The sequence below is a fragment of the Strix uralensis genome, chromosome 21, assembly GCF_047716275.1.
Source record: "Strix uralensis isolate ZFMK-TIS-50842 chromosome 21, bStrUra1, whole genome shotgun sequence".
Taxonomy (NCBI): domain Eukaryota; kingdom Metazoa; phylum Chordata; class Aves; order Strigiformes; family Strigidae; genus Strix; species Strix uralensis.
This window is the reverse complement of record NC_133992.1, coordinates 6,754,298-6,778,948: the sequence shown is the minus strand read 5'-3', so window position 1 is coordinate 6,778,948 and position 24,651 is coordinate 6,754,298. Positions and strand designations below refer to the sequence as shown.

The 24,651-nt window shown below is 42.5% G+C and overlaps 3 protein-coding genes across 15 annotated transcripts in view; 1 reads left to right on the top strand and 2 right to left on the bottom strand.

The window, feature by feature from the left end:
• NUP188 (nucleoporin 188) overlaps positions 1-6,388 on the bottom strand; it is a 29,407-nt gene extending 23,019 nt beyond the window's left edge. Inside the window, exons 1-9 of the mRNA XM_074891043.1 lie at positions 6,346-6,388; positions 4,383-4,437; positions 3,728-3,801; positions 3,083-3,167; positions 2,313-2,393; positions 1,783-1,827; positions 1,076-1,168; positions 814-933; positions 197-408 (exon numbers count right to left, since the gene is read on the bottom strand). Coding sequence (XP_074747144.1) covers positions 197-408; positions 814-933; positions 1,076-1,168; positions 1,783-1,827; positions 2,313-2,393; positions 3,083-3,167; positions 3,728-3,801; positions 4,383-4,437; positions 6,346-6,371 — 791 coding nt within the window. The 5' untranslated portion in view covers positions 6,372-6,388. The remainder of the gene's footprint in view (positions 1-196; positions 409-813; positions 934-1,075; positions 1,169-1,782; positions 1,828-2,312; positions 2,394-3,082; positions 3,168-3,727; positions 3,802-4,382; positions 4,438-6,345) is intronic.
• A 106-nt stretch (positions 6,389-6,494) lies between these two features.
• On the top strand, positions 6,495-12,052 carry DOLK (dolichol kinase). Of its 8 annotated transcripts, none has more exons than XM_074890856.1 (3): positions 6,508-7,076; positions 7,894-8,592; positions 9,545-12,052. In XM_074890856.1, exon 3 carries the CDS (start codon positions 9,650-9,652, stop codon positions 11,219-11,221), a length of 1,572 nt encoding a protein of 523 aa, XP_074746957.1. In that variant the 5' UTR covers positions 6,508-7,076; positions 7,894-8,592; positions 9,545-9,649; the 3' UTR covers positions 11,222-12,052. The 8 variants fall into 8 exon arrangements, with proteins under 8 accessions (XP_074746963.1, XP_074746957.1, XP_074746958.1 ...); XM_074890857.1 differs by having other exon boundaries at positions 6,508-7,997; positions 8,467-8,592; XM_074890863.1 differs by having other exon boundaries at positions 6,514-6,529; positions 8,467-8,592.
• Positions 12,053-13,643: 1,591 nt separating this feature from the next.
• Positions 13,644-24,605, bottom strand: PHYHD1 (phytanoyl-CoA dioxygenase domain containing 1). Of its 6 annotated transcripts, XM_074890867.1 has the most exons (12): positions 22,214-24,605; positions 20,766-20,891; positions 19,778-19,936; positions 19,153-19,228; positions 18,974-19,021; positions 17,313-17,368; positions 17,066-17,128; positions 16,943-16,964; positions 16,453-16,581; positions 14,807-14,923; positions 14,530-14,656; positions 13,644-14,351 (listed from the first exon to the last, which is right to left on the bottom strand). In XM_074890867.1, the coding sequence occupies exons 2-12, from the start codon at positions 20,796-20,798 to the stop codon at positions 14,306-14,308; spliced, it is 876 nt and encodes a 291-aa protein (XP_074746968.1). In that variant the 5' UTR covers positions 20,799-20,891; positions 22,214-24,605; the 3' UTR covers positions 13,644-14,305. The 6 variants fall into 6 exon arrangements, with proteins under 6 accessions (XP_074746968.1, XP_074746970.1, XP_074746967.1 ...); XM_074890869.1 differs by lacking the exon at positions 20,766-20,891; XM_074890866.1 differs by lacking the exon at positions 20,766-20,891 and having other exon boundaries at positions 22,396-24,605.
• Between the last annotated feature and the right edge of the window lie 46 nt (positions 24,606-24,651).

Genomic DNA, 24,651 nt, shown 5'->3' with positions numbered 1-24,651 from the left:
TCTACTTGCAATCACACCTTCATTTTGACACAAACCTCCAGTGTGACCAGAAAAGCTATTCTGCCTTCATCACAATAAGCTGAGCTTGAAATAGCAGTGATTTCAAGAGGCAGCAGCAAGAACTAGAAATGCTTTTTTCCTGAGGAAAACAACTGCTTTTCTCTGTACTCACTTCACAAATATCCGCGATACTTACCCAATACGATCCACCAGGTGATCCATGCTCTCATCTACCAAATGTCTGTTGGTTTGTCTAGTGCCAAATCCCTGTTCTTTGAACATCTTTGCAAATGCCAGAAGCTCATCGGGTGCCATTTCAAAGTATGCATAGTAGAGGAAGATGACTTCCAGGAGCATGGACTGTTCACGGAGGCACTGCACAAACCAGCGGGAAACCTGACGTTCTGTCTGCGGAAGGAAAAGTTTGACCATCATATGTGGAAGCTCACAGGTCAGCCAAAGCAGTGAGAAACTGAGAAGTGTTGAAGCATTTCAACAGTTTGTGTAGCCAGCAGTTTGTATGAATGGCAAGGAAAGCCACTATAAATACAGAGGGTGCTGATGCAGAGAGATTATGAACAACTACCTGTCAGCCTAGGGTTATCAATGGATTTATTGGAAGGAACAGTACGTTCCATGCAACTCCCTGTTTCTGAGCAAAAGCGTGTTCTGCTAGAGAGGAAACGAGGTTTAGGTTTCTCAGACCAGGAGAAACATCCTTTTTAACTGCATCGGCACATACACATTTTCCAATATACTACATATAAAGAAAGACTTTATAAGTTTGATAAATAATAGCAAAAAACAAAATACCATGAGATTTCCATGAGTTTCCCATGTAGGAGCTTCTGCTTTGTACAGTGCTTCAAACTGTTTCCGGTAATTAGGAACTAGTTCCTTGTCCAACTTTTCAACACACTGGAAGTATTGTGCCTTAAATAAACAAATAAATAAATGAACTTCTCACACGCACACACACATGCTTTTTACAATCACAAGCGGACAATTACTACACAAGTTACATATTCAGCCTATCTCAGTGTCATCACAGGCAGGAAAAGGTTCCTGTACTCACTGTGTAAGGGTGCCTCTCATCCTGAAAGTAAGTGAGTAGATGGAGGACACAGCGCAGAACGCAGATCCTCTCCTCATAGTAATAGTCAGCAAGCTGTGAATATATAGTGTCATCAATAGCAGTTTGGTATTGTGTCCAACTCCCATGCACTTTCCTCTCCCATCCCAAGGCCTTCATCACAAAAATATATGGTGCTCAAACATTACTACAGATGGAGTTTCAACTAAGTAGTTTTTAAGTATTTTTTTTCAGATAACTTAATTAACTTGACAGAATTCAATAAAACATGCCCATTGGGACATGACTATAATTACACTGCCAAGTGAGAAAATTTGGAAAAGTAAGGCAAAAAGACAGAGAGAGATGATCTTTCATTCCTCATCCCTATTATCCTCTGTCAGTTATGATCACCAGTCTCCATTTCAGAGTTGTCACTTCAGACAATAACATATAAACCTACAAGCTTTGAAAAACAAGGGAGCGTGTGTCTGCCCAGCTAAATTCCCTGATATTAAGCCAAAAATTTTCTTTCTGTAGCAACTATTAACACTGTTCAAATCTATAAGCACATCCCCCTATTTCAGAAGCATCTTCTAAAATTTGTTCTTTATATGAAGGAATACTTCAATTATTCCAAGATTTTCTGGATCTATAGCTTCTCTGTCAACAGATCTTTTCGACAGAAAATACAAATGAAAATGACTAACCTTAAGCATCAGAGCCTGACTCTGCCTTTCATCCTGAAGAACTGTCTGTAAGCAAACCACAACAAAATAAAGAAATATCTATTGCAGAAATACCTACTGACAAAATGCATGTTGAAAATACATATTCAAAAAAAAGGCTAAAGTAAAGAAAGACAATTTTTCTTTCCATTTCTTTTGGAAAGAGAGATTCTAAAAGCACAAAGCCAAACCATTCATTTTTAACCATGTATTTATTCTTTTTCACTCACTCTCCTTCACTAATCTGTAGTTTTCCCGTATTCCTGTGATAGAGAGAGGAGCTGAGCTCCTGCAGAGACATTCAAGCAGGAAGAGTACTAGAAAGTTAGGCCTGGCTATCTGCTATCACATTTCCTTAAAGCAGCACTTGAGCATTCTGGGTTCAGAGAAGAAAAGCTACAAAGCCACTTCCAAATCAGAACTCAGACTCACGTGTGACCATACGCATCAACAAACCACTGGTATTAAGGAACAGATGTGGAGCAAATAGAACATAAATGCGAGCTACGAACCTTCAGGGAGTCCCTTGTTCCTCTGTAATCCTCTTGAAGATAACACTCTAACAATTGCACACACTGCTCTTCATCCAGACCCTGAAAAAAAAAAAAAAAAAGCTCTGAAATGAATAAAAGGCATCTGAATTCATTAAAGATGAAGATTCTCTCCAAATGTTCAGGCAGCTCTTCTCTTCAAAACAAGTAACTTCCAAAATACTCCAAAAGAAAATTTTTGCATCAGACAGATGCTTGCTTTAGTCAGCACTTCTGTTTAAAGCAAAATACATGAGCTTTGCTGTCACTTAGATACAGCCAGCTTAACTTCAGCAAAAGGAGCGTAACAATCATTTAAAATAAAGCTCCTGCCACCAGTTGCTGAATTCTAAACTTCTGGCTTGAAGGAACATTGCAGGTACCTTGCGGGTATTTTCAAACATAGCCACTGATTTAAGGGACATCAGTTTTTAGCTGAGCAGTTTCAGATGGCTTGAAAGAACCCAAGAAAGACCAAAAGCAGGTGACTGCTTCTGAAAAGCGCGGCTCTTTCCAGCAGAAAGGGATGTTAATCAGAAAAATCAGAACACCTCGAGGTCACTAATCACTTTTGAAAATTCTGACCTACAGCCTCAACATGTACCTCTAACATCCTTTAGATTATTTTGAATGGAAAGGCACTTAAGTTTGCTTCTATTCAATATGAAGAAGGTTACTTAAATATCAGCATCCCAATAACAATGCATTCCAAGCGCAGGGATAAAAAATCATCATATAGCACCTTCACTCACCAAAAACTTGCTGACCCTCAGACCCAACTCTTTCAGTGGAGCAGATACATCTTTATCAGCTTTTATTTTTTCTGCTGAAGTTGTACTAAGGAAAAAAAGAAATATGAGTCATTAAAAATGCAGCAATCCCAAGGAATGAACTAAACAGGCTTAATTTCAAAGGTGTTAGTTTTACCAGTTTAAAGTGATCATTTGCTTTTTCCTCAATGGCCTTTCAACATTTCATATAACAATATTCTGTAACCAGAATTACTATAATAAATGCAGGCTATATTCATTTCCACCTTTTCCAGTGAGGGAACCTCGATATCTTTCTGGGGTGACTGAGTGTCAAGAGGAGTCACTTCTCCACAGGCTGTATACTTGCACACGACCACTGCAGCTCAGCAGAGGCAAGCGTTAAGAGCTACCTAACATTAGTAATGACAGCAGAAACTGCTGTTACTTCTTTCTGGTCTGTATTTCATGCCCAAAAATGTTATGTGGATTAAGTACTTTCTCTTGCTACTTCTCTCCTGATATCTCAAGTCATGCAAGAGAGTAAAAATCTATTTTTAATCAGAGAGAAATATTCAACATGCTCCTCTACTTATTAGGAGACCCCATTTTAGAGCTTAATTTCTAAAAATCAGGCAATTACTATACCTTGGCGGTTTATAATATGAAAGTCCCTCTAACAATCTCTGCCAGTGTTTGTTCAATTCTGCCGCAATCTGTGCCTAAAAGAAGAACCAAATACTACTCAACAGATTCCTCAACGTAGAGTGCTGCCTATCAGATCTGTTAAATTTAAGCGAAGCAAAGAAATTCCACCACCACAAAGAGACAGGAACAACACAAGACAAGCATCTATGATTCAGACTGATTGAAGGCGTATTATTGTATGAGACAGCTCGCTGCCTTGCCTAATCACAGGAAGGGAGAGGAAATAGGAGGCAATGGACTGGATTCAGAAACATTTGGATTTCCAACCTCTGGGCAAATTCTTGAAAGCACTGGCTCCGTCCCTGAAAATAAGGAAGCAGGCTGTACTACTCATGAATACCCCAGGCCAGCCAGTCTAGAAAGTAGCACTTGAGTCCGCTCCACACAGAGAACCAGGTAGTTCATGAAGCAGCTATAAACAAGGAGTGGAAGAATGAACAAGTAGCAGAGACAGAGGAACAAAAATTGCACTGAGGAAGAGGGAAAAGCAGCAAAACATATTCTCACTAATATTCAAAGAGACATACAAATTATATATATGACCATGGAGTCCATTCAGTGATGGGCAAACCTGCTTAGCAAGACACAGACTTACTGGTTCTCTTAAAGCTGATCTGCCCAGAAGAATTGTCCATAATTCTCTGCTGCTCCTGTAAACAAAGGGAAAAGGTGGAGAGTATTTTAATAACAAACACTATTTCAGGCTTCCATTTAGCTTACACCTTCTCAAACCTGCAATTAACTCGGAGCAGATCATGCTGCAATACAAGATACAAGAAAAATGATTTAAGGAACATTAGTTTTTAGCTGACCAGTTTCACATGTCCTGGAAGAACCCAGGAAAGACCCAAAGAGGGTGACAACTGATATAGCAAGACTTGCAAACTCATCAAAGAAGCATCACGTTTATATCAGTTTACCAGCTCGATTTGATTTTGCTACTTGGACATCTGAGGTTTGTAAAAAGAAACCTAATGAAAGTATAGAGCATTATTTTATTCAGTTATATTCAATGCTCTCCTCCAAATAAATTCTTCCGTAACAGTTTCATCCTTCACTCTAAGTGGAACATAAAACTGGGTGAAGTGAAAAATCGCAACACCTTTACATAAGGTAGAACAATTTGCCACAGGCCTTCAGAACATTTACCCTCAGCTTCTTGTTTCTTCCTGAGAACTCTGTAGAAAAGCCCATCTGTGCTATAAGGTGTTACAGATCAAATTCTGACCCTGGCGTACGCATCCAGAAAAATAAGTCTCCCTACTACAGCTCTGAAAAAAGACGTTTGCCAAAAAGAGTATTTCAGGAACTTAGACAAATGATGATTTGTTAGCAGCATCATACAAATCAGGAGTTAAACACCACAGCTCCCCACACAAAGACTGTCTACAAAAGCAAGAACACTCATTAACTTATTTTTTGAATAGCATCATCAAAATAACTCACAATGGCAGTGAAAGTCATCTGCAGCTTCTGACACATGGTGCCACTTAAATGAATGACAAGATCTATTATTTCCAGTACACCTATCAACATAATTTCTACCTGCTAATTCCTCGATAGTTAGCTGCACCTCCCTGCGTATAAGCTAACGAACCTTTCCTGACTTGGTCAGCAACTAGCTGTGGGTGCAACCTCTCCAGCTCACACAGACCACTGAAACACCACAGAATTTTACCAAGAAAATAATCACTTTGTCGAACTGAGCACCAGTCCAGCAGAGCCAACCCCTCACTTTTCATTCCCTTCTAACCTCTTCTGTGAATAAAACAGACCATGGTTTGTGGCCAGTTCATTAGACTCCAAGACAGCTAAGGAAGAAAAGCTCTCTTTATGTGATCACATGTAACAGTGATGTTCTTGTTTCCATTAGGCCTTATAGGCATTCGTTTAATAAAAATTAGACATCTAGGAACACTCCAGAGCATAAAAACCTTACCACAAATGTCAAAAACCGTGCTCAGGACAAATGAAAGCACTGCTCTAAAGTGATCACTGAACCTGGGACTCATTGAATCACTTCCTTTATAGATCTTCCACATTTCTATTTTGAATTTTATATTTGCAAAGAGTTGTCCAAAAGCTGAAAAATCAACCCTTAAATGCTCTGCTCTTCATGAGAGCAGCTCTGGGACTTGAGAGGTCTGACAGACACCTCCGAGATGTCAGCGTAAATCGAGACTCCAGCTTCGCAAAGGCTTTTACAGAGTTCTGTTTAACATTTCATCTTTTACAATACGGCAAACTAAATCGCATAATCACTAAAAAGTCGCTCCTAACACCGAAATTTAACCGCCTGGGGGGTCCCCGAGGGGCCCCTCAGCGAGGGACGGGGCGGGGCCTCACAGCGCGCGCGGGGGGCGGGGCCAGGCCGGCGCGGGCCCCGCTGCCGTTAAACCTTCCCACCCCGCTCCCCCCCGCCGGCGCTGCCCCCCCCCTCCCCACAGGCCCGTCTCCTCCGTCCCCCTGCCCTGCAGAGGAGGGCCCGCACGCAGCAAGGGACGGGGCCGCCCTGGCCTTCCCCCCGCCCCGGTGCAGCCGCCGCCGTTTCCCCGCACCTCGCACACTGCCTGCCCGCCGCCATCTTTGCTCCCCTCTCACGTGACCCGCCGCGCGGAGCCGTGTCCCCCCTCCCCTTCGCGCCATCGTCACGTGGTGGGGCCGCCACTCCGCCTCCGGCCCTCACCCGGCGGGTTGGGTCATGTGACAGGCGGCAGTGCCAAGATGGCGGCGTCCTGGGAGGTGGGTGCGCGCTTGGCTCCCGGGCTGCGGGTGGGAAAGGCCTCAGCTCCTCGGCGGGACCCGGCGCTCACCCGGGCAGCGGCTCCGACGCCTTCCGGGAGGTGTTGCGGCCATCATCCCTGCTGCGGCCCGTTCCTCGCCTCAGCTTCCTGGTAGTGAAGGCTGGGTTGCGGGGTGCCGCGGCTGAGGGGGAGAGGACGTGGAGGCGGCGCGGAAGGACAGGGCAAAGGGAGCCCGCAGCGCTGCGGAGGACACAGGGAAGAGAGGGAGGAGGCAGGTGCGGCAGCGAGGCGAGGGCTGCCGGGCGTCTGGGAGCACGTCAGTGGGAAAGCTTCCCTACCCAGAGCAGCTAGGATGCAGATCGCGAAACGGGCGGAAAACGCTTAGTCCGGCTCGAAACTGGGGGCGATGGGTCCCGTTCGATGTGTGAGAGAGCGGGAGTGTTAAAAGAGCTTTGCATTACCTCAAAGAAGGGGTAGAGGAGAGAATTGCAGCAGGCACAAGGAAATAATTCAGCAGTGAAATACATTGTGTTGCAAATTCACAGGTCAGTGGCTTTCAAAGCTGCTGCGTTACAGTAAGACACCCGTGTTTCATAGGGTGAAATTCTTGTTTTATAGCCCAGTTGGCAGGTTGCCTGCTGGGGGAAGCTGTCATGTGTCATTATTGATGCAAGAGCTGGGTTGCAACCTTAAAGTTGCCAGACTGAGTGGGAGGTCTTTTTCAGTCTTTGACTAGCCTGTGGTATTTACCCTGCCTCTTCTCAAACTTTAAGCTTCCACTTCTGCCCTCAGAAACAATGAGCGGGACCCCAAACCAATTATTGGTTGTAGGTAGACATTGCCCATGCCAGTTCTGTTTCATTGACTATGTGATTAATTCTTCTCCTATTCTGTTTAAAAATTAATTGTGATGGCAAAAAGGTTACACTTGGCCCGATCTAGCTGTATAGGAACAGTAAATGTAATGAAGTTGTTTGGCAATCAAGTATTTCAGGCTATATGAATAAGGATGCCGAAAAGCAATCTATTAATAATAAGAGTTTTCAGTACAAAGTCATAAATAATTAAATGCTCCAGACCCACAGTGTAAAGGAGTTTAATGGTACAAACTTTAATAGTTACCCAGTAATATTACTACTAAGATCTCGATCAGCTGTATACTCTGGTGACACCATTCAACACTGGGTGAAAACCCAAACCAGAACTTTAAATAAATGTCCAGGCTCCCATGAGAGGGCTAATGTAGATATTAATAATGAGACTGGGGAAGCAGAATTTGATAAGAGTTTATTGCGGTCGGCTTAAGAGTGGGCCAGAAAGGATGAAGCAATCCAAAGTTTCAGCTCAAGATACCTTATCCAGCAGGGATACATACAACTGGATCAGCCATTCTGTTGCCAACAGAAATACAGAAACTGATACCTTAAAGGAACCTAAAAGAGATGCCAGTATAATGGCATACGTAGGTATGGCTAAGACATAACATCACATTATGGATAAGGAGAAGTAAAGGTTGCCAGAAAGCAATAAACGTTGGTGAGAATTACACTATGTTTGAATGCCCATAATACATTGAAAAAGATAAGATATGATTTAACCTATAGAGTCATTGTGTGCATTGCTGATTATCTCAACTATTCATTTTATAGTCCAAAAGTTTAAAGGACAGCTTAGTTTGCAATGCAGCTGTCATTGGCTGCGAGCCTTGAGTCAGAGAAGGTAAAGTGCTATAAATGCAGTAAGACAAGGGGATATAGAAAACAATGACAGCTTTAGATCATGATCAAGAATGGCTTACAAGGTTTACTTACTCTTGAATAATTTGAGGAAAATAGTGCATACCAGAGGTTAAACAAATCACGAAGTAATGATGCATTTTGGGGATGAGACTTGCTAATATTTGTTAACATTAAAATATTTCACTTATTTATACAGATGTAGAGTCTGTGTAAAATAGGAGTGCAGGGTTCTCGCTTGGAAAATGGGAATCAAGATAGCCAACAGCAAGAAGAGGCTGTGCCATGGGGTAAAGAGAAGTGAAGCCAATACCTTTCTTTAAAAGTAAGGAAGAATAAATCAGACTCATTTACTCACATATGAAGGTGTATAATAGTTAAATCATATGGCTACAACACACCTAAACAGAGTATTACCAATATGTCAAGATGGACTAGAAGCATATTTCAGAAGAGATATCTTTGTAACAAATATGACCCAGCAGTGCTGTAGAAGCAAAACAACTTAAGCTGCTTAATACTCAGGGTGTGATGAACATCCTGTCATGGCTCCAGGCAAGATGAAGTCTGTTCATTTCATTTTCTGTGCTCAGGTCTCCAACTTAGCTTATCTTGACAGTTCTGGTAATAGATCAAAATTAGATAAAGTATGCCATTTGACAATTTTTTTTTTAATGGCTATGATGTTTTCTTTCGTACTTCTATCGTAAATACTATGTAGCATTATAAAACACCTGCTGCAGTAGCAGAAGTATTCAATCATAACACCAGTAACAGAAGGGGAGAGAGTATTGAGGGGGTTTTGCACAGCAGTGGGAGGAGAAATACTAATAAAAGGAGGAAGATTCTGTAAAAATACAGTGAAAGCCGCATACAAAATTAGGTTCTAAAATTACCTTTAAACTTTTAAATTAACTATATTTCAAATTCACACCATCACAATGAAGTGTTCAGGGAATATTTATGGCTTGTTTGCTTCACGTTTCAATTCAAAGACACTGCAACAGAAATATTTAAAACTGTATCTGAATACCCCAGTATTCAGTGGTTCGTTTCTGTCGCTGCAGGCTGACTTCTATAATTCTCAGAGGGGAATAACAGTTTGGGCTGATCTGTTACCTCACTGGTTTTCTTTTTTTTATTCACCTGTATGTTGTCATTAACAATTGGCACATAACTATCAGCTTAAATTAAGCTTAAGAAAAAAACAGCTGTGTGAAAGCTTCAGCTTTTCTGGTAGTTACTTCAATTGTTTGCTTTTTTTTTTTTTTAAATAGGAATTGCAGTAGCATGAAAGGGAATTCTTCCTAATGGACAACTACTGAGCGCATCGGGACTCCTGTGAAAAGCTTTGAAAGCTTGAGCTACGTCGGGCTGGAATCATGTTAAACAAGCCAGTGCTGGCAGAATCCCTGATCGTGTTCATCATCGTTCTCCTCGTGCACGCAGTGGTGTGGGACCGGTATTCCTGGTGCGCTGTCGCTCTCGCCGTCCAGGCTTTTTATGTCCAATTCAAATGGGACCGGCTGCTTCAGCTGGGTGGGGCCGTATTCCAGTTCCGTACAGCAGCGAACAGCGGCCTCCTGCCAGCTAGCATGGTCATCCCCTTGTTGGGGGTAGTGATGAAGGAGCGGTGCAAGTCTGCTGGCATTGTGTACTTTGAACGTTTTGGCATAGTTGTAGCTTCCACGGGCATGCTGGTTGCTCTCTTTCTGTCTGTAATAGCAGTTGGCGTCACAAAACCTGTGCCAACCAACACTTGCATACTTACTGGTGTTGCTGGCAGTATAATTATCTATACTATGAAGCACTCTTTGACTGTTTCAGAAGTGATAGAGGTCCTAGAAGTGCTGCTAATTTTTGTCTACCTCAGTATGATCTTGCTGTACTTGTTGCCTCGATGTTTTACTCCTGGAGAAGCATTGCTAGTTCTTGGAGGTATAAGTTTTGTTCTCAATCAGCTCATTAAACGCTCACTGAACGTAATTGAGGGCAGAGGTGATCCCATAGACTTTTTCCTTCTGGTAGCAGTTGTTGGAGTTGTTCTTCTTGGGCTTTTTTTCACTGTGCTCTTCATTTTCATGGATTCGGGTACGTGGATCTCCTCCATGTTTTTTCACATGATGACAGCAGTGCTAGGCTTAGGGGTCATCATGCCTTGGCTGTACAGACTGATCCAGAAGAACCCTTTGTTCTGGCTACTCCAGTTTCTCTTTCAGACACAGACAAGAATTTACCTTCTTGTATATTGGACCTTTTTGGCTGCTTCAGCATGTGGCATAGTTTTCTACCAGAATGCTAAAAGATCATCTGAATCTAAAAAACACCAGGCCTCAACTATAACCAGGAAATATTTCCATTTCATTGTTGTAGCCACTTATGTTCCTGGACTAATTTATGACCGCCAGCTTCTCTACGTTGCTGCAGTACTGTGTCTGGCAGTGTTTATCTTTTTAGAGTATATTCGGTACTTCAGGATCAAACCATTTGGCCAAACCCTTAGGTATTTGCTGTCTCTCTTCTTGGATGAAAGAGACAGTGGACCTTTAATCCTGACTCATATTTATCTCCTCCTTGGCATGTCCCTCCCAGTGTGGTTGTTCCCTAGATCTTGTGCTCCTAAAGGTACCTTGTCTGGAGCAGGAGCACTGGTCCCCTACTCTGGGGTACTGGCAGTAGGGGTAGGAGACACCATTGCCTCTGTTTTTGGCAGTACAATGGGGGAAATCAAATGGCCGGGAACAAAGAAGACCTTTGAAGGGACAATGACAGCTATTTTTGCTCAGATCATTGCTGTGGCTCTTATTCTGATCTTTGACAGCAGTGTGAATCTGAACTCCAGCTATGCTTGGATTCTGGCATCTGTGAGCTTAGTTTCTCTTTTGGAAGCTTACACTACCCAAATTGATAACCTGCTGTTGCCTCTCTACCTCCACATAATGTTTATGGCATAGCACTACAGGAACAGAGGTTTCTCCCTTTCTAGAGAAAAAATGGTAAAAGATTATGTACTGTAATGAGAGCTCAAAGCTGATCTAAACACTGCTTTTGGTACAGCAGATAAAATTGTTAAAAACATAAATGAAAGAGACATTTAAAATAAAGGTTTTGGTTTGGTCTTGTTTTTCCCTGTTTAAAACAGCATGAGTTGGTTTATGTTCTCACAGGAACACAAACATGACTGATAAAAATAGCATTTGTGTTTAATAATCCAATTTAAGTTTCTGCTAGGTACTTGGAAGCAAAGGAAATAGAGGAAGAAGAGGTAAGTCAATTAGAGGAGAAAAAAAAATAAGCAAACCTCTCAGATGTTGCCGCCTCTCTGTTGTATCAGAGCCAAAACTTGTTTTGCTGTACTGAGTCCTGCCATCTTGTGTTACTGAGCATGTGGACTCCTCATTTCTGTATTAGCACCATTTAAACCATGTTTTGTGAGTGCGACGGTCCAAATGTATCCAGTCACCATCAACTAATGCACTGCGAAGCACAAGCACAGCTTCAGACTGTAGCTGTAACAGCTGAGTTTATCCAGCCTGGGGGGGGGGAGATTTGAGAATGTACCAGACTGGTTATTCCAAACTACTAACAAGAGGGTTGCAGTTTTAGCCCTGAAGGTTTATGCAACAAGAAGAAATGTTTTATCTTTTTCAAGATTTTAAACTCTGAATTCATTTGGAATAATATTCAATATAGGGGAAAAAGCTAAACAGTCACTGATGAAACTAATTATACATTAATCCTGAAAGCAGAAAATCTGTTAAAGTCAATAAACTTTTCAAATACTATTACAATTTTCTACTTTTCACATTTTTTTCAGCTAGATATTTAATCAAATAATTTATAAAAATGCTTCTACCAACAAATTGAGTAAAGCCATTTAATTCTATCCATTTCATTCAAGCTATACCTACCATTTTGTGGCCAAAAAACCCACTTCATTTTTATGTATTAAACACTCCTGTATTGACAATCTCTTCTCATCAGTTTGTCAAGGGTCCATTAGTACAAAACGCATTAGCATGCGTCCTCCCTGCCCCTTCCCTTCCCTGAGAAGTGTCCAAGCAGAAAATTTGCATTCCACGATTCTTGTGTGCAGGGTGAAGTTAACTTCTGACACTTCCTTACTTTTGGGAGCAGTTTTGTGCAAGTCCAAGATACTTTACACAATACCATCCTGCAGTCCTAGTCCTGAGACTGTGTCTTAGGAGTGAAAATAAGACCAGGGTGGAGTGAAACTAGAGCTCTGGGGCAGCAGAGCCAGCCAGCAAAATTAGCCCCAGAATCTAATACTGTGTTTGTCCCTGCAACCAGCCAGGACTCAATTAGCCAAGAGGCAGCATTGCCCAATTTACCCCCCCTGCCCGGGCAGGGCTCCTGAGATTTGATACTGCTTTTCCTGAGGATGTCTAAATTGTCCAGAGTTGGTTTTGGTTAACACAATAAATTATCAGATACTCTCTGTAGGAAACCAAAGTCGGTAATTGCGCTAGACTGAGTTTCCTTCACATTTAACAGGAAATCCTGCAAGTCCAATCCAGCTTCTTGCTTTTATTTATGCACTTGAACTAGATGGTTTTGTACATTGCAGGTGGTAGTGCATATAATCAGAGGACAAACTATCACTGCTCAGCAGAAAGGTGCTATTTATATTATTACTTCTAATGGAAAGATACAGAAGAAGCTTTAGCTTTTGCTTTAGTACTGGAGTTAAAGCCTTTTTCCCCTCCACCCCACTTACAGCTTTCAAACAAACTGTAGAAAAGGTAGGGGAGGGCAGAAGCTGTATGTGCAGAAACTTTGAATTCAATGTTACTGCTGTTGCCATTACCCAGCTTCCTGATTCCTACCCCAGCCACCTGAGCATTCATTCCTCTACGATGAATTCTTTGCTTTACTGAACCAGTTCTGCATCACCTAAAGTCCAAAGGGCTGAAAGCAAGCTTCTTCCCATAAAGAAACCAAATTTGACTATTTCACAAACAAATGCCTTTTGAAAAGGGATGAGTCAGTAAGAACTGGGGCTCACTCTGCCAGGACTCTGAGCAGTCTTAAGGTTACTAAGATGTAATTAGTGCATTTATGATACCAGGCTCATATCTCAGGGTTGCCACTGCACCAGTGCCAGTGAAATTATACCTACACAGCTTCTGTTCATCTTAGGATACAGGCTTGAGCTTCCCTCAGATGTAACTTACATTTCTTAGGTTTCACCTTGATACAAGTTGGTTTGGTTTTGCTGGAGTTTTGGGGATAGTAATTGTTCTTGTTCACATTGAGAGTTCAAAGCAGTCATCAGACAACTTAGTGCTGGCCTCATCTGTTGGGAGAAGGTCACACTGTGTCTTCCTCAAACAAAAGATGAAGCAGATGAAAAGGGGAGTTTTTATTTTTTTATTTAAATGATAGGAGTTTGGTTGGGGTTGTTTTCATAATTTCAGCATGACTCTAAGAACTGTAATATTTTTAATCAACACACCCAGAGATCAAACACTCAGCCACAGTTTGCTAGAATACTTAGAAAAGTATTCTAAAAAAGATTACAAAAGTAGACTTCCTGCTTCATTTTGCCCACAATAGGTTTCTGTTTAATCACTATTATTTAAACAATAGGAGAGAGACTTAAGGGTAAAAGTCAGACATCTTCACATGACACATTCACCTGCTTTGCTGGGATTGACACAGCCAAGTAATGCACTGGACAAGCTCTTGACTTAAACAGAAGAAAATACTGAGTATCTGCAAGAAGAAATACTACTTAACTGGTCCCAGTCAAGGTGCAATGGTCTTTAATGGTCTATTCTCAAGACCGAAGAAGTTTCCTTACCAAAAGGACTGGGCAACTATTCTGATACCAGTAGGGCTCATGCTGTAGTAGAAGCTTTTGTCTAAGGCAGGCTGTGTCAAGGGTCCTTGTCCTGAGAAGAGGAGAAATTAATCTTGAGAGCTGATCCAGTGAAAGTTGTATTTAAAGGGAGCATGAGCAAACGATCAGAAAGGAATACTGATCAACTATTGACTCCAGAAGCCAATCATTAACTTCAAGTGTAGAGCGATGGAAAAGGCAGTTCAGGAGTTGGCTGGAGCCTAGGGAGTAAGGAAGAGGTAAAAACAAGACTTCAGAGGCTATTCCAATTCTACCGGTGTGACATCAATACTACCAACAGAAACTGTGACAGGCAGGACCACCAATAAAAGTTTATCCTGGCTATTACATTGAAAAGGCTCTAGTTTCCTCAGCTGCTTGTTAGGATGGCAACCTTACCAGTTCTCCTTGCTCCAGCTGGTGTCTTTGGCTTCCATCACATGGAAGGTGAACACGTGGCGAGAAGACTCCGAGCTGTTCAGTTCACTCTTATGGACAACTTCACCGTGGATGAGAATGAGTCCACCTGTTTGAAAGAAACATTCGTATTGCTTTGTTCACATTGTCAGTGCTAGATTTAAAATATAAGGGAAGTTGAAAGTGTTAAAATACAATTTTAGCACTCTTGTTTTTTTCCTTGAGCTGTAAAGCAGACTTGTTTGGGGGTTGTTTTTACCTTTACTTATAGGCAGAGGTATGAACTGGCTGTCATCGTAGCCTGGCTCTGACCCTACAAACTCTACACATGTTGAGGTACCTGAAGGTGCACGGACCATTCTCCGGGTAATTCCACCTGCAAATCCACAGAATAAGCAAACACACATAAAATTAAACAGCTAGCTACATTCTGCACAGCAGAGGAACAGTGTCTGTGATTTCTCTTGGCAATGATAGGAAATTTATTATTATAGTATATTTAATTTTTTCCTTAGTAATTTGGGTAGCTTTGTACGATAAGCAAATATTCAGGATTTTCCAGCTATGGCAGAAACTGATAAACTGCTTTTTGTTTGCATTTGTCTCTTTCTGTGCATTGCAACATAGCCCTTTAGGAAGACAAATAGTCATACACTTATGCAAAGCCAACCTTTGGTCCATTTCTCTTTTCTATAAGAGCATAAATTGCAATTAGAGTGCAGCTGGCTCCAGAATTTATGAGGGATGAGTGCCTTCAAACCTCAAGAGCACTATGATTACACTCACTGAGTGAATGCCGAGGTGAGCAACAGTTTAAAGCTGATTAGTGTGCCCTAGAGGTAGTGAAAAACAGAAAACTCTGCTGGTAATGCATTAGTGGTTACACACACACAGCAACTACCATCGGTCACAACCACCATTACATGAGTCTGCACTCATCTGGTTTTGTCTGTGTGTTTCCCTGGGACACTGACAGTTCTCCGATGGCTTGGATGGTGTCCAACCGATCCTTGCATAGGCTGGGAGGCTTTCCTTGTTTACTGAAATTCAGACCAATATTTGACAGTGTTGTGTGTGTGTGTATGAGGATTTTTATTCCCCTCACATACGTCTGTCAGGACTAAAAATGTTATTGGCCAGGGCAAAAGGGGAGATCTTTGTGAAGGGGATGCAACTTGGAAAATAAAGTTTTGTGAGTGAAGGGGGGAAGAGTGATTTTTTCAGTGTACTCCTACTCTCGAAGGATTATTACTCTTTGCAGTCCAGATCAGACTTGATAAACATTTTCAGGGCTACAGTCAAAACTGTGGAAGGAGCACCAACATATAACAGTGACGTGTTTCATTACAGGAAGAAAGGACGCAGTAGTTTAAGACTTTCTTTACACTAAAGTCTTTAATCTCAGTGGCCTGGCAAGGAAGACTCTGAATCTTGCAGGGGAAGCTTCTGAAATAATACTGAGGTGAAAAGGAAAGATTCAGGATCAGTTTTAATAGGCCTCCCCTTAACAGGTTCTGAAGTAAATAAAAATACAGGAGGACTGTCCTTCCTTGCCCCAGTACCCTGGATTCTTTGTTTCTAGGCTAGATATCAAAACTAGACAGTGTCAGTCATGTATACTACCTATTTTTTATTAAAAAGTATTGTGATCATGCGATGGACTGGTAGCCAAGAGCAAAATGAAACAGTCAATAACCTGCTGAAATATGTGGTTGTAGATTTGACAACAGCACAGGGGGAGATCCTTGTAGTAAATAAAGTCACCCTTTCAACAATAAGAGTAGTAGTGTGTTTGTGCAGGCACTGCGAGATGCAGAGAACAGGACACAGTCCGTGTTACCCTCCACCCTTAACCAAGACGAGAGAGAGTTTCACAGCACACACCAAGCTACCAGCGACTCTTACTGGTGTGAGAGCCAGGAATGAACCACAAGCAGCCGTTCTCCTGCGTGGCATCCTCCAGGGCAATCCAGAACCCCAGGACTCTGCCCAGAGGCTCTGTGTGCAGGAAGGTGGCATCCTGGTGCGGGGTCACTGCAACGAGACACAGTCGTTAGGGTCTTTTAATGCCTGAGGAACTCAGTACCACCAGGACGGCAGGTTTGTTCTCCCCGAGTTATTGACCTGACCTACCCTGCCCACCCATCTGTTGTACACGTTAAATCTTCCATAAAAATGCCACCTTTCAGCCTACTGCAAAATGTAAAAGTAGCTCTTTGTTCAAGTCGCATGTGATGTAGAAACATTTCTGGAAAACATGGATGCTTTTTAATAATTTTAAGGTTTGGACCACAAAACTCACAGGCTTAAGTCTGAGTCTGAGACTTTTTCCTGGTAATACTCCTTTTCTAACGGAGTATTATCTGCAGTGATAAAGAGATAACACAAATCTCACCTTCACCACCAATGCCAGGTTGCTGCAAGGAAAGAAAGTTGATGTGTGAAAAAAAGTGTTTCACAGCTACCCACGTAACAGGGTCTTATTTCTTGAGTGACAATACGACTTGAATTACTGTACCTTGAAGATATACATGCTTTGCACAACTACTGGTCTCTCAAGGCCTAGTTTTCTTCCCAATTCCTGCAAGAAAACTTTCCAAGATTAATGTTTGCTGTTCTCTGCACACTACAAAGCATTATTTTTTGAAGATATTTAAATTTCCTTTTACAGACAAAATTACTATCCTTGGGAGTCTAGAAAGTTAACTGCTCCAGAAGTAGATGTTTTTTTCCCCAGACCATTCTAGGAAACAGTAACAGCTCACCTGCACCTTGGAGGAGTGGGTGATTTGCTTGAAGACAGGATCATAAGCATGTAAAGCTAAGGGGAAAGAAGAAGCTCAGACTGAAGAGTTCATTAACAGAAGAGAACTTGGCACCTCTCAATGATAAGCTGCAGAGATGACAGCCAAGCAAGATAAATTGCAGCCAGAAACTTTCATCCCTCCCAAGAGTGGATATACATGGCTTATCATGACTAAGGTGATACAGCACTTGTAGATTTGTACAATCTTCTTTAGAGACCAAAAATGTAATCACTCACTGGCCACAAACTGCAACTGTATAAAAAATAGCATATAACAGAGTGAACAAAAATTGAGTATTATGTGGTTATCTCATGCAAATGCCAACACAACCACTATACATGACCCTAAGGCACATAGGTGAATTCACCCTTCAACAACACAATTCTTGAGACCTACCAAAAAGGTAATTACTGCAAAAATGAGCTAGGGCTTACTTTCGGTGCCCTCTGCAGAGAGCCACAGCCCACAGGTCAGAGCTGGTTGCATACAGACGCTCGCTACAGCCCAGCTCTGACAAAACCATAAAGCAAAGACTTGGAATCGTGCCTCCGTCTCATCGCGACCAAATTTGCCACGAGGACACACGACCGGGTCCAGCAGGGGCTGCTCCTGAGCAAGGGATGAGGCAAGACTCGACCAAAAGGAGTAATTACAAAAAAAGTCTAGAGAAGCCCTTTGAATTGTTAAGTTGCTGAGTCAGCAGGCACTTAGAGTTGTTTTCACTTCCCTTGGGAAAAAGCTGAAGTGTAACAGAATGACATGGGGACTGGGAGGGCAAAAGTCGTTCTGAGAAAACCAAAGAACCAAGAACTCTAAATACTGAATTTCCAAGTTTAGTGAAGTTTAATCTGTACAAAGTTCACGTGTTTGGAGACACAGCGAACCCTGCTCTCATTTTCCGTGTATTGTTTGAAAACAAAAGGGATCCAAACACAAGTTTGGTAGCTGGAAGAGAGGAAATAGGACAAACTGAAACCAATAAGGGTACAGAAAAGGTGCTGGTGACACCAAAGGAGGGAGAACAGCTTCAGTGTTGGCAACCCACCACGGCACAGGACACAGAACCACAGTTTGAGCTGTACTGAATGTGACCAGTCTTAGGTGGTAAATTAGAGCAATCTCTTACAGAAAAGAGACAAGGGCTGAAGTCCAAACTTTCACGTATCAGTGACTCTGCGCTATGCGTATCTGAAAACCTCCTAGAAGGGTTTTTTGAAAAGGATCATTATGGAAGATTCTTAAATCCTTTGACAGCAGAGTGAGGGGCAGCACAGAGTTGCAGAGACAGCGATAGAGAGACATGGGGAAAAGCAGACCCACGTGTAGAAATCAAGTTGAAGAATTTAACGCAGCAGCCAAGAGTAAAACAGCCCAGGGTTGCAAAGACAGGGGCTGCGTGGCCACAATGGCAAGGGGGGGATGAGGTTTGCAATATTTGATGCAGTCGTCCCCAAGAGGCACAGAGAAGCAACAGAAGAGGGAAGTCGTTTCTCTGCTCAGAAAGGTTTCAAGTCAGATGGCCAAGGACATTTATAGCAAGTAGGTCTGAAGAAATCCTCATGTCTCAAAACCACATCTGTTTTTTGCATCACTCTCAAAACCCTACCCTTTAAACATACCGTGGCCAATCTTGCTGACTGATTTCTTCTTTGGAATTAGGAAGTTACCTATGAAACAAAACCAGAATTTCACATCGTTTGCAAAGCAGGAATTGCTCCTAGAGCTGGAAACTGGCCCCTGGCCCCTCCCTCAGCCTTCTCCTGTCCCCTCCCTGTGGCTAACTCAGGCCAGGGCTTACCTTTCTCATCCAAAACACCTTTCTCAAAGAAGAATCTAATCTTGTCTCCACTGGTTAGGAAATAATCCGAGCTACCCTGCCAGGAATAAGAGCCCAGTAAAGATAGTATCCTTGTAAAAACACAAATGAACTTTCAATCAAAGTGTTAACACTCACCTGCATCTTTTTCCCATCAAGCCGCAGCATAAACAAAACACAGTCAATAGAAATCACTCATAAATAGGCTTTCCATAGTGCTAAGTGTCTTGGCCTTGATTAGGACTTCACAAAAACATCTCACATAGAGGCTACCCTTGCTTTTCTTTTGCTGGCTGCCTGGAAAATAACCTATTTTCTGTCTGCAGAACAAGTACAAAGTGACCTGTGAGAGATGCTTGTGGCTACCAGGGCAATAGTCGTGGGGGCTGAAAGCACAGCAGAGCCACACGTGGCTTCTCCTCCTTCACCCTCTGATAAGACCACCACCAAGCATTTGTAGAAAGCTGGAGAGCAAGTCCCTCTCACAGCGTTATGTTCAGTTAGAAGAAAGAGTCATGTTCCCCCAGAGTGAATCCTGAACAGCAATTTGCGTTTTCCCTTTCCCCTTCCAGCACCCCGACGGGGACAGCCCTGCCCCTCTCGGTACCTGCGCCTGGAGCTGCTCATCTTCCTTGGTGGAGAACTCGGTGCGACAGTGCGGTGGCACTTCCATCTCCGCTACGATTTTCTGAATCTGATTCCTCATGCTGTCACACTCCTCTGCAGTGAAAAAGTGTTCTAGGACAAGGAAGCCATCCTCGCGGAACTGGAAGAGACAGGGTGACTGCTCTCCTCCAGGGTCCTCAGGGGAGCAGCACAAAGCAAGAGAAAACAGTTCTGACCCTTTGCTGTGCCTCAGCTCAGTGTGAAAAGCATCCCAGCTTAGAGCTCTGCAGCTGGACAACATGCTCGTAATTTTTAATTTCAGGAAGGGTTTCTATTGTAAAAAAGATAGTTTGTTAACAGGCTCAGATTTCATTCAGTTATGACATACCTCAACCTCTCAGTCCACAAAGCAGAGAAGATATCATCACTAAAGCCTCTGTGGTTTAAGGATATCTTACCTAAGATACACAACCAGCAACTATTAAATTACAAAGCCTGCTAACACGAACAGAGCAGTCATACCTGCACCCCAAACAAGAATGAGATTCCTTTACAAGCTGAAAAGGGTTGTTTTCTCTAAGAGAACAATTCCTGGGTGATTTCTCACAGATGACTACACAATCCCTTACAAAATGAAGTGAACTCTGTTGGCACTACTGTTTCTTTATATAGAATACCCTGGAGATTATCCTTCGACAGGCAGATTTCGAGTTCACGGATGAGAGCTGAGCAGCAGAGACAGAAGGGCATGAGAGAAATTCCTCCAAGAGCTCTGCAGGACAAGTTGCCCGATGGAAGAGTTTGTAGCCATGACGGGGTCCTCACACACTCAAAATGAACGTAATACAAGAAGCTGAGAAGAATATAGTGTTTGTAAAGCAGATCTTCGCCAGAACTGACCACAGGTTAACTAGTAGTGACCTTATCCCACAAGTAGCGTTACCGGCTGCACTACAGACAGGCTCCTTCCCCAGAGGGCAGTTCCTTACCTTTTGGATCTGATGCTGGGTTACAAACGCCATCGGGGCAGAAGTTCCCAGGATCCAACCAGCAACACCAGAAGCCACCCAGGCTCTGCAGGGCTGACTCCCCGCCTCTTCACGTGATCCTGATCACTGTGATAACAGCAAGTGCTGGGCAACCGAACTGTTGCGCAGCCAACAGAGCTGCCTCACGAGGAATTGTCCCCAGCTCTGGCCATTTGTTCCTGGCAGGGACATTCGGGGCTGCAAAGTTTTGCTTTGGCTCTTGGTGGTAACAAAGTACACAAAAATGTTCTGCTCGGATGCGATCACAAAATTGATTCACTTAACTCGAAGGAGAAATCACTGCTTTAATTAATAACCCAGATTTAAAAAATAGAGCAGTTAAGATGGTAAACACAGTGGTAAAATAAGATAAGGGAGGTAAAATAAGATTCAAGTGGGATGAAAAGATCTAAAAGTTTTGAAACAAATTTGAAGCAGCAATTCAGGCTCCCACAGAGCCTTTTACGCTGTCAGTGAGTCCTGCCAGTGCTTCAGCACCTGAAAGGGACTCCAGCAACCCACGAGATGACAGATGTCAGACTAAAGGGTGTTAAAGCTAAAAAGCTTTCACTAAGGGTTTGGGAAGATTCATAGAGCTGTTATTTTCCATCACAGCTGCTCTTTGGTGATGTACACCTTCACTTGCTCGGTTTGCTCTCCTGCAGCTCCAAACGTGTGTGTAAATAGATAAACCCAAAGCCACAGTTTAAACCAGAGAGAGAAAATGCAAAATGTAGATCTAAAAGGCAGAAGAGAGTGAAGAACAGACGCCAGCCCAGCGGTGGCGCTCCCCGCCAACACATCCTTCCCATCGCACTGGAATCCCTGGGGCAGATTTTTCTCTCCAGAGAAAAGAAGTGTTTGGCTCTTGCAGAAAACACTGAAAAGATCCTTTCAGCAGGACTTCACAAAGTAACATCATGGGGGCGGTTTTATGCATCACTCACCTAGCCAAAAGAAAACTCCATAAAATGAAGGAGTGCAAAATGCTCATGGGAAGGTGCTCACTTCCAAATATATTTGTTAGCAACTGAAAATTCATCTTAAAGAGATGTTTGAAAAAAAAAAAAAAAAGTCCTCTAGTCTGTAAGGGAATCAACTCTGCATAGGAAATCTCTCCTCATCTTGTTCTTTTTCCTATTTTTTTAATAAAAAAGGAATTCAGTGTTTTTACTGGAACACCTCTCTGTGTGAGCATTTACAGCTTGTTTTCAAACTTTTCTCTGCACACAAGAGGATATGAATTCAGTAGTTTAAAAAGCTAAATTTTGCTAGAGCAAAAATTTAGCTTTGCAGCCAAGCAAAATTTTATTTGCTTGGCTACAAACGCGGAGGGGAAACAAACAGCCTTCAATGCTGCAAAACTCAAATAATCAAGCAGTTCCTCTTTCCCATTAACAGACTCTTACCAACTGATGGAGCTGAAAAGTTTTTAAGGAAGATGTGTAACCAGTGGAAAAAACCCTGCTGTAGCTACTGATTGTAAGTCGATCTGGTGAGGACCCACTTCACCCCTCAGCAGGCGGCAGCAGACCTGGAGAGACATGCCTTGTACACACTCCCGTGCCACTCCTCAGGGCCTCTGCGTTACCTCCGTCATCCGTGATGTTGTGTACTTCTCATTCCCAGTCTTTTTTTTTTTCCAGCAATTTAGTACGTCATCTTCTCCACTCCCCACCTTACGCACACGTGATGACTTCAGAAGCTGTTTCAGTCCATATGCATGACAGTAAACCGCAGTTTTCCTGCTCTGTGGATTGTTTTGAGCAATATAACCAGCAGATCGCAGCACACAACACAGCAAGTACCAGAGAATAACTGACTGCATAAACTAGGAGAGGCAACCCATCTTGGTTACAGCAGCACTCATCAGCGTCTGTTCTTAGGAACCCTCCAGTTCTCTGCCGCTCCAGGCATCCTCCTATTTTGAAGCTTAGGAAACCTTTTCTGCAAGAGGAAAACCACCCCCGCCACATAACGCCCAAAAAAAGGTCAAAGAGAAGGATGTCATCTTTGTAAATATCTTCTCTTCCAGTAAGTTTAAATAAGGAAGGTAGAAAGTACTTGGACAAAACTGGGAAATTACCCCCTTTTCCTTCCCTTCCTCCCCCTCAGAGAGCTCTTTTGCAGACTATTAAAGAACATTTTCTCCTGCCAGCTCTACAAGAAAACTGCACTTCTGGTAAACTCCATTGGAGGCTGCCAAAGCCCATCCCATGTCTGTACCAAAGGTACAGGAGCAAGTGGCATCTGGAACATGGACAACCCTGCAGCAGACAAAGCACAAGTGTTTCAAATGTCTTTTTGACTGGCACAATTATCCTAATTTCCTCCTCAATAAGAGTTCCTATTGAAACCATTTGGAGCCAAGCCAGCTTGCCAGTTCTCCAGAGCTTAGCACTCTCACCAGAACTGCTGCTGTTGGAGCTGCCAGGGTTATTAGGCAAGCAAAAATTTCAGCTTGATTTCTTATCACCTCTCCTCGAGTATTCTGTATGATCAGCAACAAGTGACAGAATATTCATTGAGAAACAAGGAGCACAGGAACAATAACCATAATGTCTATTTAAATTGTATATTAGATTGTAAAGTGGCATGGATACTTGAATACTTTTGTTTTCCCCATATTGACAGTCCATTCTTTCAAGTTATCAGAAGCCTCAGAAATGCAGTAATTTTCCATCAAGAGAATTCTCATTGGCATCAAAAGGTAAATAACAAGATGGCTACTTACTTTGAAAAGCAGCAAGGTAAAAAGCTTATGGTGCAGTAGGGCAAGAGGATTTTACCAGAATAAAACCAATATAGTTCCAGCTGCCTGTGTTGAATCTTTACTCTACGGTTTTCAGTGAGCTACATAGAAAATTTGGAATCATCAGGATCAAAAGTCTTTTTCCAAAGACAGATCAGTTCTTTACCCTTGGACTCTTTCCCCATCACTGTATTAGAGTCCTGCAGGAATCCACCAAGCACCAGTTTTCTTTGATGATACCTTTCATTCTTTCCTTTTGCTCAGCTATCCAAAGAGCTGGTAAACCCTTGCCAAAAGGAACTGCAGTCCAAGAGAATCTTAAGTGACAAGGGGCATTTTGTCCTCTCCTTTCTTGGTTTAGTCCTGCTAAGCATTTCATTAAAAAAACTCATCAATGCTAATAAGCAGCATCGGAGCCTACGACCTTTCACCTGTTTCACAGCCTGCTCCCATTTTGTCCCTGGAGTGAGGCCAGTGTCACTGTGGTCAAGTAGTCTGGGACAAAGGAAGCCAGGGAAGGCAAAACACAAGAGAAATACCTTTCCATACAATAAATGAGCTGTACAAACTCAAACTGTCTTTGAAACTGTTACAGGCTGAGTCTTTGTAACACATGATGAACGTGCTCACTTCGGAAAGATGCTATCTGCCAGCATTTTCAGTTGAAAGAGTAGTGCGTGGGGTAGGCAGACAGCTAGGAAACACAATTTTTACCAGCCGTTGACTGAAGACACTATTTCTATGGCAACAGGCAGTTTTCTCCATTGACTTCAGTCCCTATCCCTTTCCTAGGGACCAAGAGCACAATATGCATTTTGAAAATCCAACTGAGTTTCTCTAGGCCTATGTAGACAATACTCCCAACAGTCCTATATTTGGCAATGAAACTGTTTCAGCTATTTGTTAAAGTGATGGTGAAACAGGTAAAGCAGTCCAGGCTTGTCACTGAGCAGGACCTCTTTTGCTGTACATCTACTTTTTGCTTATTCATAAAGGAATGTCATAATCCACAAGGACTCATGTGATGAGTAAAAAAACCCAATAATCCTACACAATAGCTGGAATTATTAACATCTGTCTTCTGAAAAGCGAGAT

Coding starts and splice junctions, on each gene's coding strand:
- PHYHD1 (XM_074890866.1), bottom strand. CDS start 22,632: ATGCAGTCAGTTATTCTCTGGTACTTGCTGTGTTGTGTGCTGCGATCT. Junction 17,369..18,973: donor AGTCAGCAAGATTGGCCACG/GTATGTTTAAAG, acceptor CTTTCCCCTTAG/CTTTACATGCTTATGATCCT. Junction 14,924..16,452: donor CATTCCTGGCTCTCACACCA/GTAAGAGTCGCT, acceptor GTGGATTTGCAG/GTGGAATTACCCGGAGAATG.
- DOLK (XM_074890862.1), top strand. CDS start 9,650: ATGTTAAACAAGCCAGTGCTGGCAGAATCCCTGATCGTGTTCATCATC.